The 22,404-nt window shown below is 32.5% G+C and overlaps 1 protein-coding gene across 1 annotated transcript; it reads left to right on the plus strand.

Moving 5' to 3' along the window:
- Positions 1-3,651: 3,651 nt before the first annotated feature.
- LOC139513641 (inositol hexakisphosphate kinase 1-like) lies at positions 3,652-19,845 on the plus strand. The gene is made up of 6 exons (XM_071302310.1): positions 3,652-3,956; positions 7,458-7,641; positions 9,035-9,251; positions 13,847-13,938; positions 15,530-15,705; positions 16,120-19,845. The coding sequence occupies exons 2-6, from the start codon at positions 7,461-7,463 to the stop codon at positions 16,504-16,506; spliced, it is 1,053 nt and encodes a 350-aa protein (XP_071158411.1). The 5' UTR covers positions 3,652-3,956; positions 7,458-7,460; the 3' UTR covers positions 16,507-19,845.
- Positions 19,846-22,404: the final 2,559 nt, after the last annotated feature.

Raw genomic sequence — 22,404 nt, forward strand, 5'->3', positions numbered from 1 at the left:
ACGTAAAGAAGATGTGTTATGATGATTGAACAATAATATTGACCCATGGCTGATTATTTGGATAGCATTTCCCAAATACATATGTAGAAGAGGTTACATGTACGTAGTTGAGTAATATTTAATCCCTCTGTTTATCTAAAAGTTTAACACAATAGTTACAGGGTAAGTAAAAGGTTAAAGAAAAACAGGTGGGTGGATTAAAAACAAACAAAAAGAATTTTTAGTTTTGTTCTTGTTCGTCTATCGTTTAAAGGAAATAACATTTATAGAATAAAACCAAACATTATTTAGGATATCATCTCGCCTAGAGAGTATGTATTACTTATTAATTGTTATAACGATGCACTAATGTTTATATTGATCTGCATGCTCTTATCATATATCTCATAATATAATTAAACAATTAATTACAAAATTAACAAAATAAATATATCTGTTCACCATAACCAGAATTACAAGTATGAATACGTAATAGTAACAACTACTTTGATAAAGCATAAGTGATTGTTTTAAAAATGGTGGGTGGATGGGTGGATCAAAATTGACCCGACTGGACTGTCCGAAGGTAAGGGTTGAATAATACAAAATATAGCTTTTTCGTATGTTCGCGGAAGGTAAAAACAAACGTAAAGGGAGCAATGATTTCACTCCTACGATAATACTGAGAGTATAAGAAGTATCCGGTAAAACGGCAATCTTTTCAAAATCAAATGCATCTTAAAAATGTTAGCAAATCATAAAAAAAACATGCATTTAATTTCTGAAAAGTAAAGAAAAATAGATTAAAATCCACATACGTTTAACTGTTGCTGAGAGTAACCACGCATTTGCATGGGAATTGTTCCAGCATGCATTTTATTAATGCTTAAACCATTCCTGGAAACCATAAACATAGTTGAAATTTTGGCAGAATGATAAAAAGTATCTATGATCTAGATTTAACGACAAAATTTAAAATGATTGTATGTATTAAGGAGCATACCATCATAAAATTATCAACAGGAATCATTAAGATTTACCAGACAGCTACAATGCATAAGAAACAATTGAAAATATTTAGTAGAAGGAAAAAAATACTTTGTGATGATTTGTTTTCCCATTTATCTAAGGGTTAAATGTTAAACGAAACATTATGCGACACTAGTTTGCCATCATAGTAAAAATATACTAAACGAAATAAATATTAATCGTTTAAAATTATCTTATAATTGTGGACTAGTCAGGCGTGTATTTAGAATTTACAGAAGATGAAAATTCCAGTGTCAATCTCTAGGGAAGATCAACACATGTACCCCTACAAACAGCTTTTTACACTAGTAGTTATATATAGGATCAATATCCATACCAACAAATAGAGGATTTTTGCGCCTGTCCCAAGTCGGTAGCCTCTTGCCTTTGTTGGGATTGTAAGTTTTTCTTTAAGACAATAACAATCAAAACCAAGAAGTAAACAGAGACTCACAAAACCAAAGGACATTTACATTAACAGTTATAAATAATAAATAAGAAACAACACGAACTCCACTAAAAACCGGGAGTGAAATCATGTGCTCCGGAAGGGTAAGCATTTCCTGCACCGTATACGGCACCCGTCGTGTTATTTCTTTGTTCAGTTCGGTAACGATGGGAGGTTATTATGACTGAGGAAGAATATCAGATATGATTTCTGACACACTTTTGTCATAATGTCTAATCAGCTCATGATGGCGACCGTAACATTTTTTCAGTGGTGACCTAATTTTGATTGATTCATAGCCCTGTCTTAGCAACTTTTGAGAAAGCAGTATTCCTCGTTCAACAAAAGTTTAGTTCATTTATATGTTTTGGGCTTCCATTTTTACTGAAATAGTACATAAGAGGGCCAGTTGATAAAAGTTAAACACGTAAAATCAATAAATGAACAATTTCACATTATATATTTTTCGGATTTATACTGACGGTTAAACATTAAACATGGAAGAAAACACAATTACATGCCAAGACAACGATTCAGGAGCTAAGTATTAAAACCTGGATCTATGGGTGTACATTTACACACCAAGATATGACAAGGGCTAGCGCTATTACCTATGGGATGGAGCGGATTATCTTTAAAGGTTTTTATAATATATGTTTAACAGATATTTAAAGAATTATAGTTACTTTATTCAATTCAAAATATTTATAGATCATATATCAAATTTACATTTTAACAACAAGAATGGAAAAAAGGCAACCCCTTTACAAATTCCTTCCCATACAAGATGGATTGAATAATCTGATGATTTACAGATAATTCATTATTGCAGTGAGTCCGAGGAAGCACCCCGTTTACCCACTTCTTGAAATGTTTTATTGGGTATGCATATGTAATAAATATTGATATGTAATTCTTGCCAGTTCATTTCAATAGTTATACTTTGTAGAGAATTTCCATGAATTATGTCCATGTAAAGAAGCATAGAATGGCTATATTAAATATCGGACAGTTATGAGAATAATTATCATATACATTGTATACATTCGTTATTAAAGTTCATGTGTTGTATTTCTCAGAATTCATGTTCGACTCTCGCATCTGAGTGCGGGAGACCCATTGTTGTTATTTCGTTTGCTCTTCGGTCGGTTTGTTGTCTCTTTGATACATTCGCCGTTTCCATTCTCAATTTTATTACTCATGAAAAGCTTCATGTATTACAATTGAACCTTCACAATTTCTTTATTTAAAATCGACACTGAGGTATAAAAAAATCTCGTGATTTACATTTTATTTGTTTACCTTTAAAGTTACCTTGGTTTACAGTATCATTTACAGTTATACTAGAAACAAATTAAATTTTGTAGGACTATATTTTCAAGGAAATTATTTTTTGAAGAAAGAACACATATCAAATAATTTAATTCTCCACTAACATTTGTTATATATACAATGTTGTTACATATGCCTTGATATTTGAACTATATAAAAAAAAAACTATTCATTTCGTAGAAATTGTTTGACGACTTTCCTATCTAAACCAAATTATCAAAATTGTTACATTTGGAAACCTTTTATTAAAAATTTTATAAGCCGGTTCGTGTTATTTTTTTCTGCTTGAAATCAATAAATCGAAAGTGTGTAACCGCAGTTCTTATATAAAAAAAACTATAACATCAAAAAATGTGTTTATCATATTCTCACTACATTATTTATACGAACAAATATCATTTTCCATCGTTTAAAAAAAAATAACGCCGTCGCACGTTAAATTCTAAATGCCGACAATAAAGTCTGACAAAATATTCAAGCCCTTGTTATGTTACCTATTTGGTGAAAAATTTTGCAAAATGCGCCGATTTTCTTTTTTTTTTTTAAGTTCAAAAATTATATTCCATTATTATGATAACAAAAACCTAAAAAAAAACAAGACACGAACGTGCATTTATCGCACAAACAGTTATCTCCCCTCGAAATATCTGTCAACCAATCTAATCAATACTTGGAACCTGTATTTATATATTAAAGTTCTTGATCCCTGTCAATAAACAGTCACACTATTTATATTTTGAAGTCGTTATTAAAATACGACAAAGGTTAAATGCAACCGTTGAAAGTAAACTCAAGTTGAACCTTGTTTAGACTCAGATCTTAGATAAACATAGTTGCATTCCAGTTTACAGTTATTGATCATCAGCCCACGTGATACTATAATTTTGTTAGACCACGTGGTATTTTGCTTTAGCAGGAAATGTTTAGATGATTAATATATTAAATGTGAAGTAGGAAGTAATGACATGGTTTTTATTTTAAGATTTTATCTGTTTTTACCATTACAAAAAATTGTGTTGGAAGCTAAGACACGTCTTATTAGCCGAACACAACACCTTACTAAACTTCTGATTTCACCAATGATTACGTAACACGCTGTGTGTATTAAGATAGTGTTAACCTCAGTGTTTAAAGGTATTGGATTAGTAAACACAAACAATACTTATAAGTGAGTATAAATAATGAAACTTATTATCATTCAATCATTAAAATCAATGGTCTTGTCATTCATCGTATGTATCGTATTTCAGTATGGTAGGTTACTTTCTATTTGATTATTGTATTTCACAAAACACACTCATGTTTACATATACAGTGCGTGCTTTTAAATTGAAAAGAATAAACATACATGTGCGAACTTTTCACTTGAATTATTAAGAACAAATAAGAAATTATACATGCGTGTGTTTATAAATTATAATCAATTTGAATATTGCATTACATTTAATGAAAATTAAATACGTTATGGTCAAACCGTTTTCATGAATGAATGTTCATCCTGCAGACGACATTTCGCTAAATCCAGTATTAACTAGTCGGCTGTCATTAAAAGAGATTAAGGTAAACAGTCATACATTTCACTATGTTAAAACATCTCGATAAACACTGATTAAAAATGATATATTTGATAATCATCCAATTTCTAAAAAATAAACCTGTAAATTTATTTTATTTAAATACTACATAGTTCCGTAGACAATGGTAGAGGACTTTTCGTTAAAAGTCTACAAAATTTCAAAAGATATGTACTATGAGGGAACACACGTTAATTTTGTACCCGTATTAGAAAAAAACAACAGTTTTCACTCATGCACTCTTCATTTTATAGATTTATCCTTATTTACGTTATTTACCGGTTATAGTTCTACAAATCAGTGTTCTACGAACTTAAATTCTCCCTCTTCCTGGTCTTCCGAATTTAAAGTATTAATCTCTAAATTCAATGGACTATAAACAAGACAAACACAGATATAGGATTCGAGATAGGATTAGTTGCTCGCAGTAACATATTATTTTCTCTTGTGATACAATCTTATTGTACAGATTTATTCGATTCAAACAACATGTAAATACATGACATATAACATTGTTCCTCTTTCGCATCGTTTCTTTTTCCTCCGCTAATACCTCCAACGCCTGTACGTACAACATACATAGCAGCAACTGTATATATACCAATGTGACCAACGTCAATTCGATGTAACTGCGAGCACCTTCGATACTAATTTTATTTATCACTGGGTCGATACCTCTGCTGGTGGACTATCAGTCCCTGAGGGTATCATCAGCTCAGTAGTCAGTACCGGTACTGACATGATTTAACAAGCTTTACTGAAATTGTCCGTTTATAAATTATGAAATTATTATGAAATTAAGGTTTCAACTCCCTCAGGCAAATAAAATTGAGAAAGGAAATGGGGAATGTGTCAAAGCGACAACAACCCGACCATAGAGCAGACAACAGTCGAAGGCCACCAATGGGTCTTCAATGTAGCGAGAATTCCCGCACCCGTATAGGTGTCCTTCAGCTTGCCCCAAAAAATATGTATACCAGTACAGTGGTAATGGACGTCATACTAAACTCCGAATTATACACAAGAAACTAAAATTAAAAGTTGGCTTTATATGCATTTGGCTATTTGTTTTAGATTTATTTGACATATAGCTCTTCAACGGTTTCAGTACTCATACATCTTCGGATTTCAAATGTTTGGCTTTGAGCGGTCCTGATGAAGGTAAATCCAGAAAAGCGCTTTGGACGCAAGAAATTATAAAACGTGTTGTTTTCAATTTTATACATCACTGGTTCGATACCTCTGCTGGTGGACTATCAGCAGCGCTTTTCTGGATTTACCTTCATCAGAAACAATTTTAGTAAAGCTTGTTAAAACATGTCAGTACCGAAGTACTGACTATTGAGCTGATGATACCCTCGGGGACGAATAGTCCTTTGGACGCAAGGAATTATTAAACGTTTTGTTTTCAATTTCTAATACATTTGAATGCCAACTTTATATAGTACCATTAAACCCCACCATTAGAAACAGCCACAACTGTCATCGTGCCTTATGCACCTAACATCAAACTTTATAAATAGTACATACTGTTGCAGAACCGGTATCAGAACTAGTTATACCAGTTTCCATCTATAAATAATTACTACAAATAGCAAACGGGAAAAATCCAATTTCAAATGAAATAAAATATATTTAATTTGAACCAACTCCAAAACATACTTGAATAGAATATTTGAACTGACCTCTTAGCGATCCAAAATTATGTTATGAGGGAGGATCTTAATTGCATTCCGTAAATAATTTTCGATGATTTAACATATATTCCATGCATAAAGTGACTTTTGTAATAAATTTATGCTTATTTTCATCTGTCTTTTAACAGAGATTTATGATGCGTGTCTATATACATAGTATGCGAAGAGTAGTAGTTTATAAGTTGTTGTTCTGATATATGTATTTGATAAAGTGCATTTATTCTGGGTATATTTTATACTCCATTCATGAAAATCTATAGAGCGGAGAACTTTAATTAAAATTGAAAATCAATGGAATTGTTTGTATCTATTTAAAATGTGTAGTTATCACTTCTTTAAAATACTTAGTTATAAATGGCGTCTTTCTAACAATGACTTTTTACCTTCATTAGATTAAAAATATCACGGAGGATCAAACATATAACATCAACGTTTAGTGGATCTTGAAGTTTGTCTTTAGCTATATTATATGTTGAAAGATGCTTTATGACAAATGATAAATTGATAAAAATTTGGAATTTTTCATTCCTTTAAAAGAAGACTTATCTGATTTCCGTCGCTTTTTTTTTGCAAATTGGATACCTGGTATATTTGGGTACTGCCATTTTTTCCAGAAGACCGGTTACCGAGTTTTTCTGTTGCTTTTTTCATATATCCAGGCCACCAATATAAAAAAAACAAGATTGAAGATGTGGTGTGATTGCCAATGAGACATCTCTTCACAAGAGACACAGAAATGAACAACTATAGATCACCATACAGCCTTCAACAATTAACAAAGATCATACTAAATAGTCAGCTATAAACAGGATAAAAGGCCCCGAAATGACAATATAAAAAAATTCAACCGAGGAAAAAAACAGCCTATTTTATGTACAAGAAAATGTACGAAAAACAAAATAAACGACAACCACTGACTTACAGGCTCCTGACTTGGGTCTGCATCGCAGTGAGAACATCCTGCACTTGTAAGCGGTCTTCAGCTGGTCCCAAACAGAAATGTACACACGTTCAGCGAAATGGGCACCACATCAAACTCCTAAACATAAAAATTAACTAAAAAAGTAGAAAAGCAACGTAACACAAGCCTATCAAAGGGTTGAGGTTTCTGACTTTGAAAAGGCCCCAAATGCGGTGGGGTTAATAACTATGTTCTATGAGATCTCAACCCCTTCGTGAATATATCTAGTCTCTGTGTAAATAAGAAACACACAGCAATACGCACAGTTAAACGGATAAACAAATCACAACAATACGCACAGTTAAACGGATAAACCAACACACAATACATACAGCTACTGACATGTCAGCTACATCCCTCAATTAGACTGATCGAAAGATTACATCATATGAAAATCAAGCACAAACCTAGTCATTTTCTATATCTGTTTATTTCAGTAAATGGGAAATATGTCACAGAGTGACGAAATTGTGATAACACCATTTGAACATCAAGTCGGAGGACATAAAGTTGTTCTACAAATTTCAAAAAACCTAATTTGTAAACCTAGAGAGGACTCCGAGGTTCAATTCTACCGACGACTACCTGATCATTTAAAAGAATGTGTTCCGCATTTCAAAGGTAACAATCCTATATATATTTGGATGATTAAAATGTTTTTTTTTCTCAGTCTGATGTTCAGTTGGAAACATTTCATGCATACTTAGTACGTGAACATATAAGCAAAATGGGTTGATCATGATGAAGGGTCTAGAATATATACTGCCACTGGAAAAAGAGGATGTGTTGTTTAAGGAACGAAATTTTGCCTTACAAAAGTCACCCACGGACCATGCAGTTTAAGAGATGATACAAATAGTTTTGAATGGTTTTATCTTTGTTTTTCAAATCAACAATATACATGATATATATCTTAAAACATTTAAACAGAATATTAGTATACAACATGTACAAACCATCATAAAAGCCCTTGCCTCTCTATCTAGTCATCAATTCGCATTCATTCTGAAAAATATAAAAGAAGTGAAATATTATACTCTTGTAAACGATCATGTAGTATAACAACTTATATTCACTTATGAGTATAAAACGGTATCTCTTTTTTATTAACACATGAAAGCGACATCTTCGCTACAGACAACCTATTATACATCAATGAAACTTTGACCATGAACGACACAAGAGGTTGACGGGTGTATATATATAAATGTGGTTTACCATGAACGACACAAGAGGTTGACGGGTGTATATATATAAATGTGGTTTACCATGAACGACATAAGAGGTTGACGGGTGTATATATATAAATGTGGTTTACCATGAACGACATAAGAGGTTGACGGGTATATATATATAAATGTGGTTTACCATGAACGACATAAGAGGTTGACGGGTGTATAAATGTGGTCATCCCTTGGGCTTTACCCGTCCGTGCACATAAAAGAAGTATTAACACAACTCTGAGGGCTTGAAGAAGCCATTTTATATATATTTTTTTTAAATTCTGCCCTCTAACAAACTAACCCTCATTCACAGTTTGAATTTCAAACCATTCATATCTAAGAACTCACTTTACAGAAGCGTAACCTATTTCAATAATCGATATTTTGATCGTATCTTTGATATTCATGTTCTATATTGTATCAGGGATCTTTACGAGTCATTTGGCCCATTTTTCAAAACAACTAAAAGGAGCATGCACGAGAAATATGAGGAGTATCTCTTAACAGCAATATAAAATTGTTTTAAATGTACATTTTATATGACTGAAAATATCAATTTACTCTCCACACATTGGAAAAAAATAGGGTTTTGTCTTAATTTCACTTGAACAATTTTGAAAAACTGCATTCATGACATTTTGAAGTAGAACAAACTGATCTGCTGGTAAAAACAATCTGACTCCTTAAAATGCTTAAATTTTAGTTAGGTACGCGATCCGGTTATAAGGGGCCTCTTGTTTTATTTTGGTATGTATATATTCTATTATCTTATATTTCTGCAATACTTGCAGGTGAAATTCAAGTGCAATATGTAGAAAACGACTCGGGTTTCCAGCTACGTACAAAACTGCCAATAAATTTACAACAAGATTTCCAGAATGAATCCGACATGCAAATGGACAATCATTGTATTAACGCTAATTCAAAGTTGTGTACTTGTGATATTATACCGTTAGAACATTCATCAAATAATAGTATGAAGCGAACGTCTGAGGCAAATACTAAAAGGTAAGTTAGCAGAACTTCGACAACAAAAAATAAATGCATCATGTATACGCACTTCACGTGTCGTAGTCTCTATATATATACATGATATACAATAGGAAGATTGCCGATGGTACAACTGTGGTCGCCCTGTGTCCGGGTGGAAGAAGTCAAGTAAGTCGATGACATGAAACATTGTCCAAATGAAGCGAATTCAATCAATTAGTATGATTATAGGTCACCGTACGGATTCAACAATGAGTAATACCCAAACATCATAGTCGGCTATAAAAGGGTCCGAAAGACAACTGTAAAACAATTCCACCAAGAAAACTAACGGCTTGATTACCAGTATATACAACATAATGAAATGAAAACAAATATTAAATACAACAACAAACGACACACTTTGAATTGCAGTCCGAGGGCTCCTGGTCTGGAACAGGCATATACATAATGTGGCAGGATTAAAACTAGTCTTAAGGTACTGGGATAACAGTGTAACATAAGAACATAAATCGTTTGAAAAGGGTTTAACTCGTCAGATGGTTACAAGGCAGAAATACAGTTAACAAAAACACTGAGTGGACGTGGCAGGGTACTTATACATCCCCAAAACAAAAACACACTTAGCTAATACCTCTTTAAGCAAATAAGAAATATATCAATTCTATTTTATGTCTTGAATGATTGTACTGATATATTTCTGCCTATCCGCCTTTACCTCATTTTCGTGGTTCTTTGGTGAATAGCGTTAAGTTTTCGTGATTAGCTTTGTTTATCCTACTTTTGGGTCGTTTTTATGGTTTTCTGGTTAATAACGTTCGGTTTTAGTAATTATCTCTGTTTATCTTACTTTGGTGTCAATATCATTATTCTTTGGTTAATAATGCTAGATTTTCAGGACAGTCAATTTAGGTGTAGAAATACGGCAACCTAGATTTTCCCCATCCACCAATAGATATAAAATAAAGAAATGTGGTATGATTACCAAAGAGACAGTATAAATCACCCAGCGTCCAAAATGTGCATGTAAGCAAGTATAAGTCATCGTACTGCTTTTACAATAAGCATAACCTACACCTATAGTCGGCTATAAAATGACTCGATTCTTTAAATCTAACTTGGGACGTTTGTTTTGATGTGCGTGATGTATAATTACCCTGACAAGTCCGGTCGGAAGAGGAACGTTTACTCAGATGTCTCCCTGCACGTCAAATAACTTGAAACAAATATTTCATGAATCAGTGGATGTCTTATTGCATGGCCAAAATGATGACAATGTTCCAATTCTATTTTTCACACAATGTACTCTCATTCTTTTAACCTTTAGTTCTTACCAATCTGTTTGCCACTGGACGTTAGTTAAACAACAATCAATCAACACTGATTGGCTTGCCATGCCTTGAAATCTGATCGTATCCGATGAAGCGTACACCATAATCTTGTGTCATGCGTACACTTACCTGCTCCGACTACCATTGAAGGGTTGTAAACCCGGCATTAGGTTTATAAGTATGTGCGTCACTTTATATCAGGTTAAAGTCTTTGGTTAAAGTATTTGACTAGGATTTGAGGTCACACCAACTTGAAACATAGTATCTTTTTATGCCCCATTATGTTTTCTGATCTGTGCTTCCGATCGTTCGTCCGTCTGTCCGTCCGATCGCTAGTCCGTTCATCTATCCCGCTTTATGGTTTACTTTTTTAAAATTGTTATTTGGATGGAGAGTTGTCTCATTGGCACTCACACCACATCTTCCTATATCTATTAGGTGGAAGTTTTTGATCAAGGTAGTTTTTTATACGACCGCAAAAATTGAATTTTGTTTGGTCGTATATTGGTATCACGTTGGCGTCGTCGTCTGCGTCGTCGTCGTCGTCGTCGTCGTCGTCGTCGTCAGAATACTTTTAGTTTTCGCACTCTAACTTTAGTAAAAGTGAAGAGAAATCTATGAAATTTATGACAAGGTTTATAACCACAAAAGGAAGGTTTGGATTGATTTTGGGAGTTTTGGTTCTAACAGTTTAGGAATAAGGGGCCAAAAAAAGGGCCCAAAATAAGCATTATTCTTGGTTTTCGCACAATAACTTTAGTATAAGTAAATAGAAATCAATGAAATTTAAACACAAGGTTTATGACCACAAAAGGGAGGTTGGGAGTGATTTTGGGAGTTGAGGTCCCAACAGTTTAGGAATAAGGGGCCAAAAAGGGGCCCAAATAAGCATTATTCTTGGTTTTTGCACCATAACTTTAGTATAAGTAAATAGAAATCTATGAAATATAAACACAAGGTTTATGACCATAAAAGGAAGGTTGGGTTTGATTTTAAGAGTTTTTGTCCCAACAGTTTAGGAATTAGGGGCTCAAAGGGTCCAAAATTGAACTTTGTTTGATTTCATCAAAAATTGAATAATTGGGGTTCTTTGATATGCTGAATCTAACTGTGTATGTAGATTCTTAATCCTTGGTCCCGTTTTCAAATTGGTCTACATTAAGGTCAAAAGGGTCCAAAATTAAACTTAGTTTGATTTTAACAAAAATTGAATCCTCGGGGTTCTTTGATATGCTGAATCTAAAAATGTACTTTGATTTTTGATTATTGGCCCAGTTTTCAAGTTGGTCCAAATCGGGGTCCAAAATTAAACTTTGTTTGATTTCATCAAAAATTGAATAATTGGGGTTCTTTGATATGCCAAATGTAACTGTGTATGTAGATTCTTAATTTTTGGTCCCGTTTTCAAATTGGTCTACATTAAAAGTCCAAAGGGTCCAAAATTAAACGAAGTTTGATTTTAACAAAAAATGAATTCTTGGGCTTTTTTGATATGCTGAATCTAAACATGTACTAAGATTTTTGATTATGGGCCCAGTTTTCAAGTTGGTTCAAATCAGGATCCAAAATTATTATATTAAGTATTGTGCAATAGCAAGAAATTTTCAATTGCACAGTATTCAGCAATAGCAAGAAATCTTTAATTGCACAGTATTGTGCAATAGCAAGAAATTTTCAATTGCACAGTATTGCACAATAGCAAGAAATCTTCAATTGCACAGTATTACATGTGCAATAGCAAATATTTTCAATTGCACAGTATTGCGCAATTGCAAGAAATATCTAATTGCACAATATTGTGCAATAGCAAGAAATTTTCAATTGGAGTTGTCTTTCTTTGTCGAGAATAGTAGTTGAATCAACTTAAATCATTGTTTTATACAATATACAATGTATATTCACTTTTACTACCAACTGATAAATTAAAACAATCTTTACCATTCAGTGATAACAAGCACTTTATTTTACATTTTAATATTTTATGATGTATTTAAATGAGTAGTTATTGTTGCAAACTCCATTAGAAATTTGAACTGAAATCAGTTTTGGAAAAAGGGAAAGGGGGATGTGAAAAAAAATGAGTGGGGGGGGGGGGGGGTTAAATTTTTCTCATTTCAGATTTCATAAATAAAAAGAAAATGTCTTCAAATATTTTTTTGAGAGGATCAATATTCAACAGCATAGTGAATTGCTCAAAGGCTAAAAAAATATTTTAAGTTCATTATTCCACATTCATTCTGTGTCAGAAACCTATGCTGTGTCAACTATTTAATCACAATCTAAGTTTAGAGCTGAATCCAGCTTGAATGTTGTGTCCATACTTGCCCCAACCGTTCAGGGTTCAACTTCTGCGGTCGTATAAAGCTGCGCCCTGTGGAGCATCTAGTTCATGAAGCTGAAGTCTAAGCAACTTGAAACTTAGTACGCTATGATCTTTCTAATTTCGATGCCACATTAGATTTTTTACCCAATTTTAACGGTCCACTGAACATAGAAAATGATAGTGGACCGTTGGGGCATCCGTGTACTATGGACAAATTCTTGTTTCTATTATAAATCGTATTTCCATAAAACTTATAATTAATTTAACAGGAACAATTTTATTTCAGTGTGTGGGTAAAATTTGTAATCAAAGTACAAGGTGACACTCGAAATGCTTAATTGATTAAAAATTTACAAAACAAGACAAAAAATAGTTTATTAAACTCTCACGTCATGTACATGTATATAAAATAAAAACGTCTATGTTGTGATGTTATGCTATTGTTTCAGAAAAAGGGAGAAGGTTTGGTACCATTAAAACGTTTGATCCCTCTGCAAATGTTTGCACCTGTCCTAAGTCAGGAATCTGATGTACAGTAGTTGTCGTTTGTTTATGTAATTTATACGTGTTTCTCGTTTCTCGTTTTTTTATATAGATTAGACCGTTGGTTTTCCCGTTTGAATGGTATTACACTAGTAATTTTGGGGCCCTTTATAGGTTGTTGTTCGGTGTGAGCCAAGGCTCCGTGTTGAAGGCCGTACATTGACCTTTAATTGTTTACTTTTTTTTAAATTGTTATTTGTATGGAGGGTTGTCTCATTGGCACTCACACCACATCTTCCTATATCTACGTACATAAAACATAGAGGTACATGTATGTAAAACAGAGGTACATATAAAAGATACACACCAGCGTATACATAAGGTCATTCAACACGCATGTAGTATTAATGTAGTATTAATGTGTTGTTTTTTTTAGTATAAATGATACAAATAGTTAATACTCCTTTCTATTTCAGTTGCAAAACATGTCATACTAGTGATTGGAGTAACCAGTGCCTTAAAAGAACCATGCAGCAGTACGCATTGTGGTCAACCAGTTGTTCACAACGTATCCTTACAAATGTATTTAAGACTACTTTCCATCATTACAAACTATCGCACAGAAATCATCACTAAAAAGGGTTTAATCATGGCGGTTAAGCTTCATTGGAGATGATACGCAGATAACATTATCAATGCAAACATGTAACTCCAAGTGTACATGTAACGAGGGGCTTCCTCAGAAAGCATAAATGCGTTAAATATCTCATATAAAGAGCTGAGTTATACGGAATTGACTGGCTACGTCGGTTATTTTTCTTGTTTTTAGGTCCTATTTTGTTGATTTTTTTTTGTATTTTACAGTTTTTCAACGTTTGTCTGCTATGGTTTCCGCTAAAAACAAACAAAAAAAACGGTAAAAATCGTCATTGGATATTAACTCGACTAAAGATCTCGGCTAACAACTGGCCAGTTGTTGGCATGACACGGGTTATGTTCTTCTCATATATGTTATGATGGTATGATACTAAACCCCTAACGGGAAGGATTGTGCCTGATGTTCATATGATGAAATCATAATCTTTCAGTCAGTTTAATTGAAGTCTGGAGCTGGCATGTCAGTTAACTGCTAGTAGTCTGTTGTTATTTATGTATTATTGTCATTTTGTTTATTTTCTTTGGTTACATCTTCTGACATCAGACTCGGACCTCTCTTGAACTGAATTTTAATGTGCGTATTGTTATGCGTTTACTTTTCTACATTGGCTAGAGGTATAGGGGAGGGTTGAGATATCACAAACATGTTTAACCCCGCCGCATTTTTGCGCCTGTCCCAAGTCAGGAGCCTCTGGCCTTTGTTAGTCTTGTATTATTTTAATTTTAGTTTCTTGTGTACAATTTGGAAATTAGTATGGCGTTCATTATCGCCGAACTAGTATATATTTGTTTAGGGGCCAGTTGAAGGACGCCTCCGGGTGCGGGAATTTCTCGCTACATTGAAGACCTGTTGTCGACCTTCTGCTGTTGTTGTTTTTTTTCTATGGTCGGGTTGTTGTCTCTTTCGCACATTCCCCATTTCCATTCTCAATTTTATGCTGTCTTGTATTGTAGGGTTTTTGTTTGCCGATCATTTTTGTTTTGAAAAATTTTCAATAACTGTCATAGTTTTAAGTATATTAGCCAAAAACGGACGGATATTTAAATCGTTATTTAAGGGCACTAACTTAAACAACATGCTTTAAGGATGATTGCTGCTAAGTTTTGTCGCAATTGATCAAGTAGTTTCAGAGGAGAAATAAGAAGGTGTTTGTCAAAGAAGCGGGCGACAGACGCCATGTGATGACTCCAGCTCATATTGGCCATGTGGGCCATATAAGGTTTAAAAAGACGATCGTCAAATTATAAAATTAGATACAATGTATAAACGAAAAAAAGCGACCTCTCAGCAAAAACAACATAATCGTCGATCTTGCAATAACTGCAAACTAGACCCCAAAACGGTAATTTAAACAAAGCAACCAAGACAACCAAATAATGAAATACTTATGCTATAATACTGCAACCAGTGGTACAGAGTAAACTTAACATTAACAACATTCGTAAATGCTAACTGAAAAACATATTTAAAATGTATAAAAAAATCTTTAACTCACGACTAGAGTTTATTGTGTTGGAGAACTTGCTTGCTGGTTTAAACAATCCGTGTATATTAGATATGAAGTTGGGCCGTAAACAGCGAGCGTTTGATTGTACAGAGGCCAAACGTCAGCTGTTAGAAAGTAGATGTGCAAACTCAACATCTGCCTCATTAGGATTTCGAATCTGTGGAATGCAGGTAAAACTACATTTGTCTATTATTTATCATGGAGATAGGTCTCCACTAAACGTCATATGCAATAGCAACATTCAATCAAGATGACACCTATATTAAAAAATTTCAACATATAAGTATCGGAATCCAAGATATTATTCAAAAAAAGGGGGGCCTAAAAACTGACAAAATTAACCTATGGAACAAGTGCAAAAACAACTGTCATATTCCTGAATTAGTACGGGCATGTTTTGAAGAAAATGGTGTTATAGCTGGCTAAACCTCCAACTTGTATAACCAAAGATTCGGATTTAAACAAAAACATTAAACAAAAAGTTATCAACCAGAAATGTGCCGTTCTCGTTTCTTTGCTTGAACATGTTATAATATGATTACTTTGATGTATGTATATTAACCTCTTGCGCATATTATTAACAGCTTTTCCAGAAACACACTGGCGAATACATATCACAGAATAAATACATAGGAAGAGCATTAGACGATGAGGGTGCACAGTTGAATTTAAAACAGTATTTTCATGATGGTATTACAGAAAGAAGAAAGGAAATGCTAAATATTGTGGAAAAACTTAAACATATACATATAGCAATGTCCGAACAGACTGTGTTCAGTTTTATGTCTGTGTCACTTCTCCTTATCTATGACAGTAGTGCAGATGGTAAGATAGATGCTCGACTAATTGATTTTGCCAATGCAGTAATAACAGATGAATCCTCTTTAGATGAGCGCGACAAGGAATGTAATGCAGACCTTTTGTTTGGTTTATCTAATATAATTAGTATAATACAAGGTTTCTTATCATAGATCTATCTTACCTGCAGTGAATGCTGCGAGACATACATATGGGTTTCTGACAATGTTTTCTGTAAAGTTTGCTGATGAGGCTTGTCTCAAAATATAAAGGATATGCATGTATTAACTTGATTACCCAGCACCCTTCCCAACTTTTTGCCCACCCAAAAACAAACAATTAAATTAGAATAATATCCGCTGATAAATGTTTTCAATGTTCACGCGTTTTAAGTTTTCTAAATACATTAATAATACTTATATTGATATATAACGGCAATCCTCCTTTTAATCCATAATTTTATGAGTGAAATATGTTTTATGATATTCAACTGTACGTGTGTGCTTATGTGGAAAAAAATGTGCAGGAATTTACATTAGATTTATGACCAATGACGTAAGTTTAAAAAAGAATGAAATACTCTGCCACTTTGATATTTTTATATATTTGTATTTTAAGTTTTTATGTTTATCAACTTAATGAAAAACTAGTTATGATAGATTTTACCATATGGTGTTCTGAAATATTATCAATGAAATAATAATTTAATTTTGGATGTAACGCGTCTTCTGATTGGCTGACGTTATTTTGTTATGAGCTCATAGACATAATCTAGTCATGTGACCGTGCCGTCATCAACGTTTTTTCATGGTTTTCTACGGTTTAAAATGGAATTTAGAATTAAATTATAAGAAATGACTGTAATATTTTTTCTGTCTATTCGAAATAACATAAAAAATGTGGTGCACACTGTTAAATAACCCGCTACTCGCGTTATTCAGTGTGCACCAATTTTTTTATGTTATTTCTTCATAGACAGAAAAAATATTACAGCCATTCCTTAAATGTCTCAAGAGTATAGTTATGCTATACAAGAACAGTCACGATTCAATGGTTAGTTTTAAAATTGTAAAAAATAGGTAAAAGTTATGAACTTTCATTTTAATGAAAATTATGTGGTCTTTGTATTATTTCTTTGATTTTACATTTTTGTTATTATACATATTCAATCGATATCTAGTTTGTTAAAATTTTAAGGACTTCTCATTCTAAGGACATTTGACAATCTGTTCAAAGATGGATCTCATTTTATATTTATTTTTGTACTTTCTCAATAAATTAGGATAGTGTAGCAATTATTAATCTTTTGTACCTTCAATAGCCAAAACAAATATAAATTTATAAGCATAAAATAGACCAAACTCCTCAATGGATATTTCAACTATTAATGCATATGAATGCAAACTTTTCAAGGGATAACTTTTCGACCGAGCATCATGAAAACAGTTTGCGATCATAGTCCTGACTGGTTAAACACTTTGGAGATGAAATTGCTTTAAAGTAACTGAACCATTCCAAGATTATCTTTGTTAAGATAATTGATCCAATAATGATTATTTGTAGCCGATATTTCTAACAAATGTAGCCAAAAGAAGTTTTATAAATGACACTTCTATCAATCGTAACTGGAAATAAACTCATCATAGATACTAGGATTAAAATTGTGTACGCCGGACGCGCGTGACCCTTGACCATAAAAGTTATAAAAGGCCATATAAAGAACAGAGTTGAAGAGCATAGAGGACGCAAGTTCTGCTAAGTTGATATATTCCTGGTGTTAGGAAGTCCTAAGTAAATTATAAGTTTCTGTATTTTGATGTTTGAAGATAAAGTTACTGTTTACTTATAACTTTAGTCGAGTTATGTCAATTTAGACTGGCAAATTGATAAAAAAATAAATAATCTTTACCAGTATCTTTCGAGGACTAGTTGGAAATGGTTTTAGAGAGAGGGAACACGTTTTACCTTGAAATTTTACTCTAATGAGAAAATCATTATTTCTTGTTATTTCTTGTCTTTGACACAATGTTTAACATTAATTGTAAAAAATATCTACGTTGAAGTTCACTCAATAAATTTAGGGATTCAGTATTTTATAATTTATATTTTATAACCAGTTTTATTATGATTTTCTTTTTTTTTTTTATTATTATTTTTAGTATTGTTATAAAATTATATATATTTGTTAATTTTAATTTTTTTTTATTTTCAGAATATTTATTTTGTATTATTGTGAAAGTTTATATACATGCAAAGCTAATATTTTAACCTTGTTTTACACTGCAGATGAATTGTCAATTTAAAAATTTATGCATTTGTCATATATTATTTAAAATATCACTCTTCCTGTAGAGTTGCCTCGCTTTTAACAGAAACGCAAGTAAACCATTGTTGCATATGTTATAAGAATTGCTGTATTAAACGTCTTCCATAAGTGTCTGATAGTGGAATAAACAACCTTATTTATCTTTGAAATGAAACGGAATACTATTGCATTTGAATTCTCTCGTTTAAGAGAAGTATCCAAAATCAGTAATGAAGGAAGAATATTTTTATAGTGTTAAGTAAGTTTATTTTCTCGATCAGTGACGATACTGATTTGTTGCTTTTTTCAAAATCATTAATGATCATTATTGTAATTTAATATGTGTTTGTAACAAAATGCAATATAATAATGTTCTACGACTCATATTTTTCTTATTCAAATGCCCAAATGTTTGTGATATTTTTTATATCTTAATATGTTAACGAAATATTTTATTTACATACATTTATCGCATTCAGTTCTATATGGAAGAAAACTATGAGTTCTGTTATATTACCTAGCGTCCATCTTTTTTGAAGTTCTGTCATTTTGTTTATGATTCCTTCGACTTTACGAAACTCTACACTTTACGATCACATAATCTTATCTCACAGAAGTTTTCTCATTAATCGAGTGGTCCTTTACAAATTATGAAGACATTTTTTGTTGCACCAATATAAACCTTCTGTAATAATAAAAAAGGTAAACACAAAACTATTAAGTTAAATTTAAAGATAACATCTTTGTATGTGTCTGCAATATTTTTTTTGTATTGCTTACTTTAAACATACTACATTTGCAATGGTAGCATAGGTGATTAGACACAAAACGTTACATTTATAACGTTTCAAAATGACATCAGTAATTGTTGATATTACTAATCATACATATTTTTTATATATTCTCAAATATTGTTTTATCTAAACATTTTTGATATGTAAGTTTAAGTGCACAATATGGTTTTTTTAAAGTAGGGAGATTCCAAATAAGTAATTAGAAATTATATATTTTATACATAAAAAGATAACCATATGTTCTAGTTATGAAATGCATTGTTATTTTTATAAGATAGTGTTATTTTATTTTTATTAAGTCAAAAAGTGCAATTACATTATAATGTTCAATACAAGACCAATTATATTTCAATGTATTTAGACCAATTATATTTTTGAAACTAAAATGCAAAAATAAATGATTCCTAATATAGTATTATCTTGTTTTATTTTTTCTCATAGATATGAACTTGATATTCTTACACGTATATATGTATGCGCATTAACCAGAAACATGTTTATTCCTGATTATGCTGGCAGTTTTTGAGATCAAATAATTTCCCTATCTCTAGTTTAATTATTGTTTTTCCGGCTAACAGTTTGCCTCGTTGCTCATGGGTAAGCGAACAAATACATGTCTAGGTGGTGTTTATTGTTTAGCAGGATATCGATCACACCATTATTGTGAAAACTAAGCAACAAGAGACAAATCAGTAACGCTCGATCAAACAAGTTAAAAGACCAAACAACTTGAAGTGCGAATTTGACGAACATCGAGAACCACAAGTTCCTCGAGAATTTGCTAATACAGCTTATGTATTCTATTCGTCAGGTAGAAACTCATATAAAGCTTTCGAAAAGTTCAAAGTTTAAACAGTTAATTTAAAATGATAATATATTATAAGGATTAAGGATTGCATATTTTGGTATTAATATTGATTCACTCATAGGTTCCTTGCATCAGCAATAAACACATTTATTCAAAATCCAGTTGTTTGCATATTACGGGTTATGTTCTTCTCATATACTTTATGATGGTGTGATAATACACCACTAACTGGAGGGATTGTACTTGACTTTCATATGGTGAAAGCAATCTTTCAATCAGTTTATTTGAGATCTAGAGCAGGCATGTCAGTAACTGCTAGTAGTCTTTGTTAATTTATGCATCATTGTCATTTTGCTTAGTTTCTTTTGTCACTTCTTCTGAATCCGGATTCTGACTTCTTTGAAACTGAGTTTAACTGTGCGTATTACTATGTTTCTTTATTCTACATTGGCTAGAGATGTGGGGAGGGTTAAGATCCACAAAACATGTTTAACACCGCCGCATTTTTGCGCCTGTGCCTAGTTAGGAGCCTATGGCCTTTGTTAGTATTGTGTGTTTTTGATTTTAGTTCATTTATATATGTTTTGGAGTTTTAGAGCGACGTCAATCTCAATGAACTATTACACTTTTTTATTAATGCGCGAGCTGAGGACCACCTCCGGGTGCGTGATTTCCTCGCTGCGTTGGAAAACCCATTGGTCGCCATCGGCTGTTTTCTGCTCTTTGGTCTGGTTGTTGTCTCGTTGACATATGCCCCATTTCCTATTTCAAGTTTATATATTTATCAGACAAATTTTAACAATGATCAGTTATATTACATTATCATGTTTAGAACCTATAAACAATAAATTTCATGTTTAAATTAAAAGTAAAAACACTGTAAAGATTTGGAATACATTAAGGATTTGAAAGAAAAAAAATCCTAGTGGAAAATGAAATCCCTTTTGTAATGACAGATTGTAATTATCAATATTTAGCATGTTCTCTAGCAGGACGCTAGCTGCCTCAAGTTAACAAGAAGATTAATAGTTTGATGAAAACAAAATATAAACATTGATAACTTATAGATGTCATGATACATTTCATCGTGATATAGCAAACACACAACAGAAGGAAGTAAAATTAACCTTACCTTACCTCTGTATCTTTAACCCCTTTGTAGAGGAACCATACGCTAGTATGTATAACTTGTGGCTTTCTAATATACAGTGATGCCTCCACCAAATGCTTTGAAGTGCTGAGACTATATACACGGTGAGATCCTATCCACACACAATTATATTACAATTCCATTATCCTGTATTTACAATGTTTCTGTGTTGATTAAAAGTCATGTCACATACTTTAAAATTCCTCTCTTTCTTTATATATACACTGGTATCACATTTATACCCCTAACCGATAGATGTATTCTTTAAAAATTAGTATCGATCTTTAAAAATATCAACAGCACTATTCCATAATTGCGGTAAAAACGGTAAAAAGATAAAAGAATGATGAATGCCTCTTCCTCATGAATTAAAAGTTGTATTACAAAGTAATTATCTAAAAGTTATATTCATTTCTTCTAAAAGGTCCTTCATGTATTGTTTAAAATTCTGTTTTCTATATATAATCTAAAATATTTTCACTTTAAGATCGCACACTTTAAAAAAATGTCATCACTAGCATAACTTTAGTATGTATATATATATGCTAAAATAGGTTCGCTATGTTAAATACAAACTCAAAACAATTCAAAACAGAATCAACATTATCGAATGACAAATCAAAAACTCAAACACACAAAACGAAGGGAAAACAATTGTCATATTCCTGACAAGGTACAGGCATTTCCTTGAGTAGAAAATTAGGGACTCAATCTGGTTTTATACTAACTTGTTTGACAGGTGCATTTAATTCGACTATATTGACAACACTGTGTGAGCAATACAAACATCTGTGTTTTTATGCCCCACCTACGATAGTAGAGGGGCATTATGTTTTCTGGTCTGTGCGTCCGTTCGTCTGTTCGTTCGTCCGTCTGTCCGTTCGTTCGTCCGTCCGTCGGTCTGTCCCGCTTCAGGTTAAAGTTTTTGGTCAAGGTAGTTTTTGATGAAGTTGAAGTCCAATCGACTTCAAACTTACTAAACATGTTCCCTATGATATGATCTTTTTAATTTTA

This window comes from Mytilus edulis, chromosome 2 (genome assembly GCF_963676685.1).
Source record: "Mytilus edulis chromosome 2, xbMytEdul2.2, whole genome shotgun sequence".
NCBI classification, from domain to species: Eukaryota; Metazoa; Mollusca; class Bivalvia; order Mytilida; family Mytilidae; genus Mytilus; species Mytilus edulis.

Excerpts from the sequence above, each read along its gene's own strand:
- LOC139513641 (XM_071302310.1), top strand. The coding sequence starts at position 7,461 with ATGGGAAATATGTCACAGAGTGACGAAATTGTGATAACACCATTTGAA. Across the intron at positions 7,642-9,034 it reads ATGTGTTCCGCATTTCAAAG|GTGAAATTCAAGTGCAATAT; the intron begins GTAACAATCCTA and ends CAATACTTGCAG. Across the intron at positions 9,252-13,846 it reads TCTGAGGCAAATACTAAAAG|TTGCAAAACATGTCATACTA; the intron begins GTAAGTTAGCAG and ends TTTCTATTTCAG.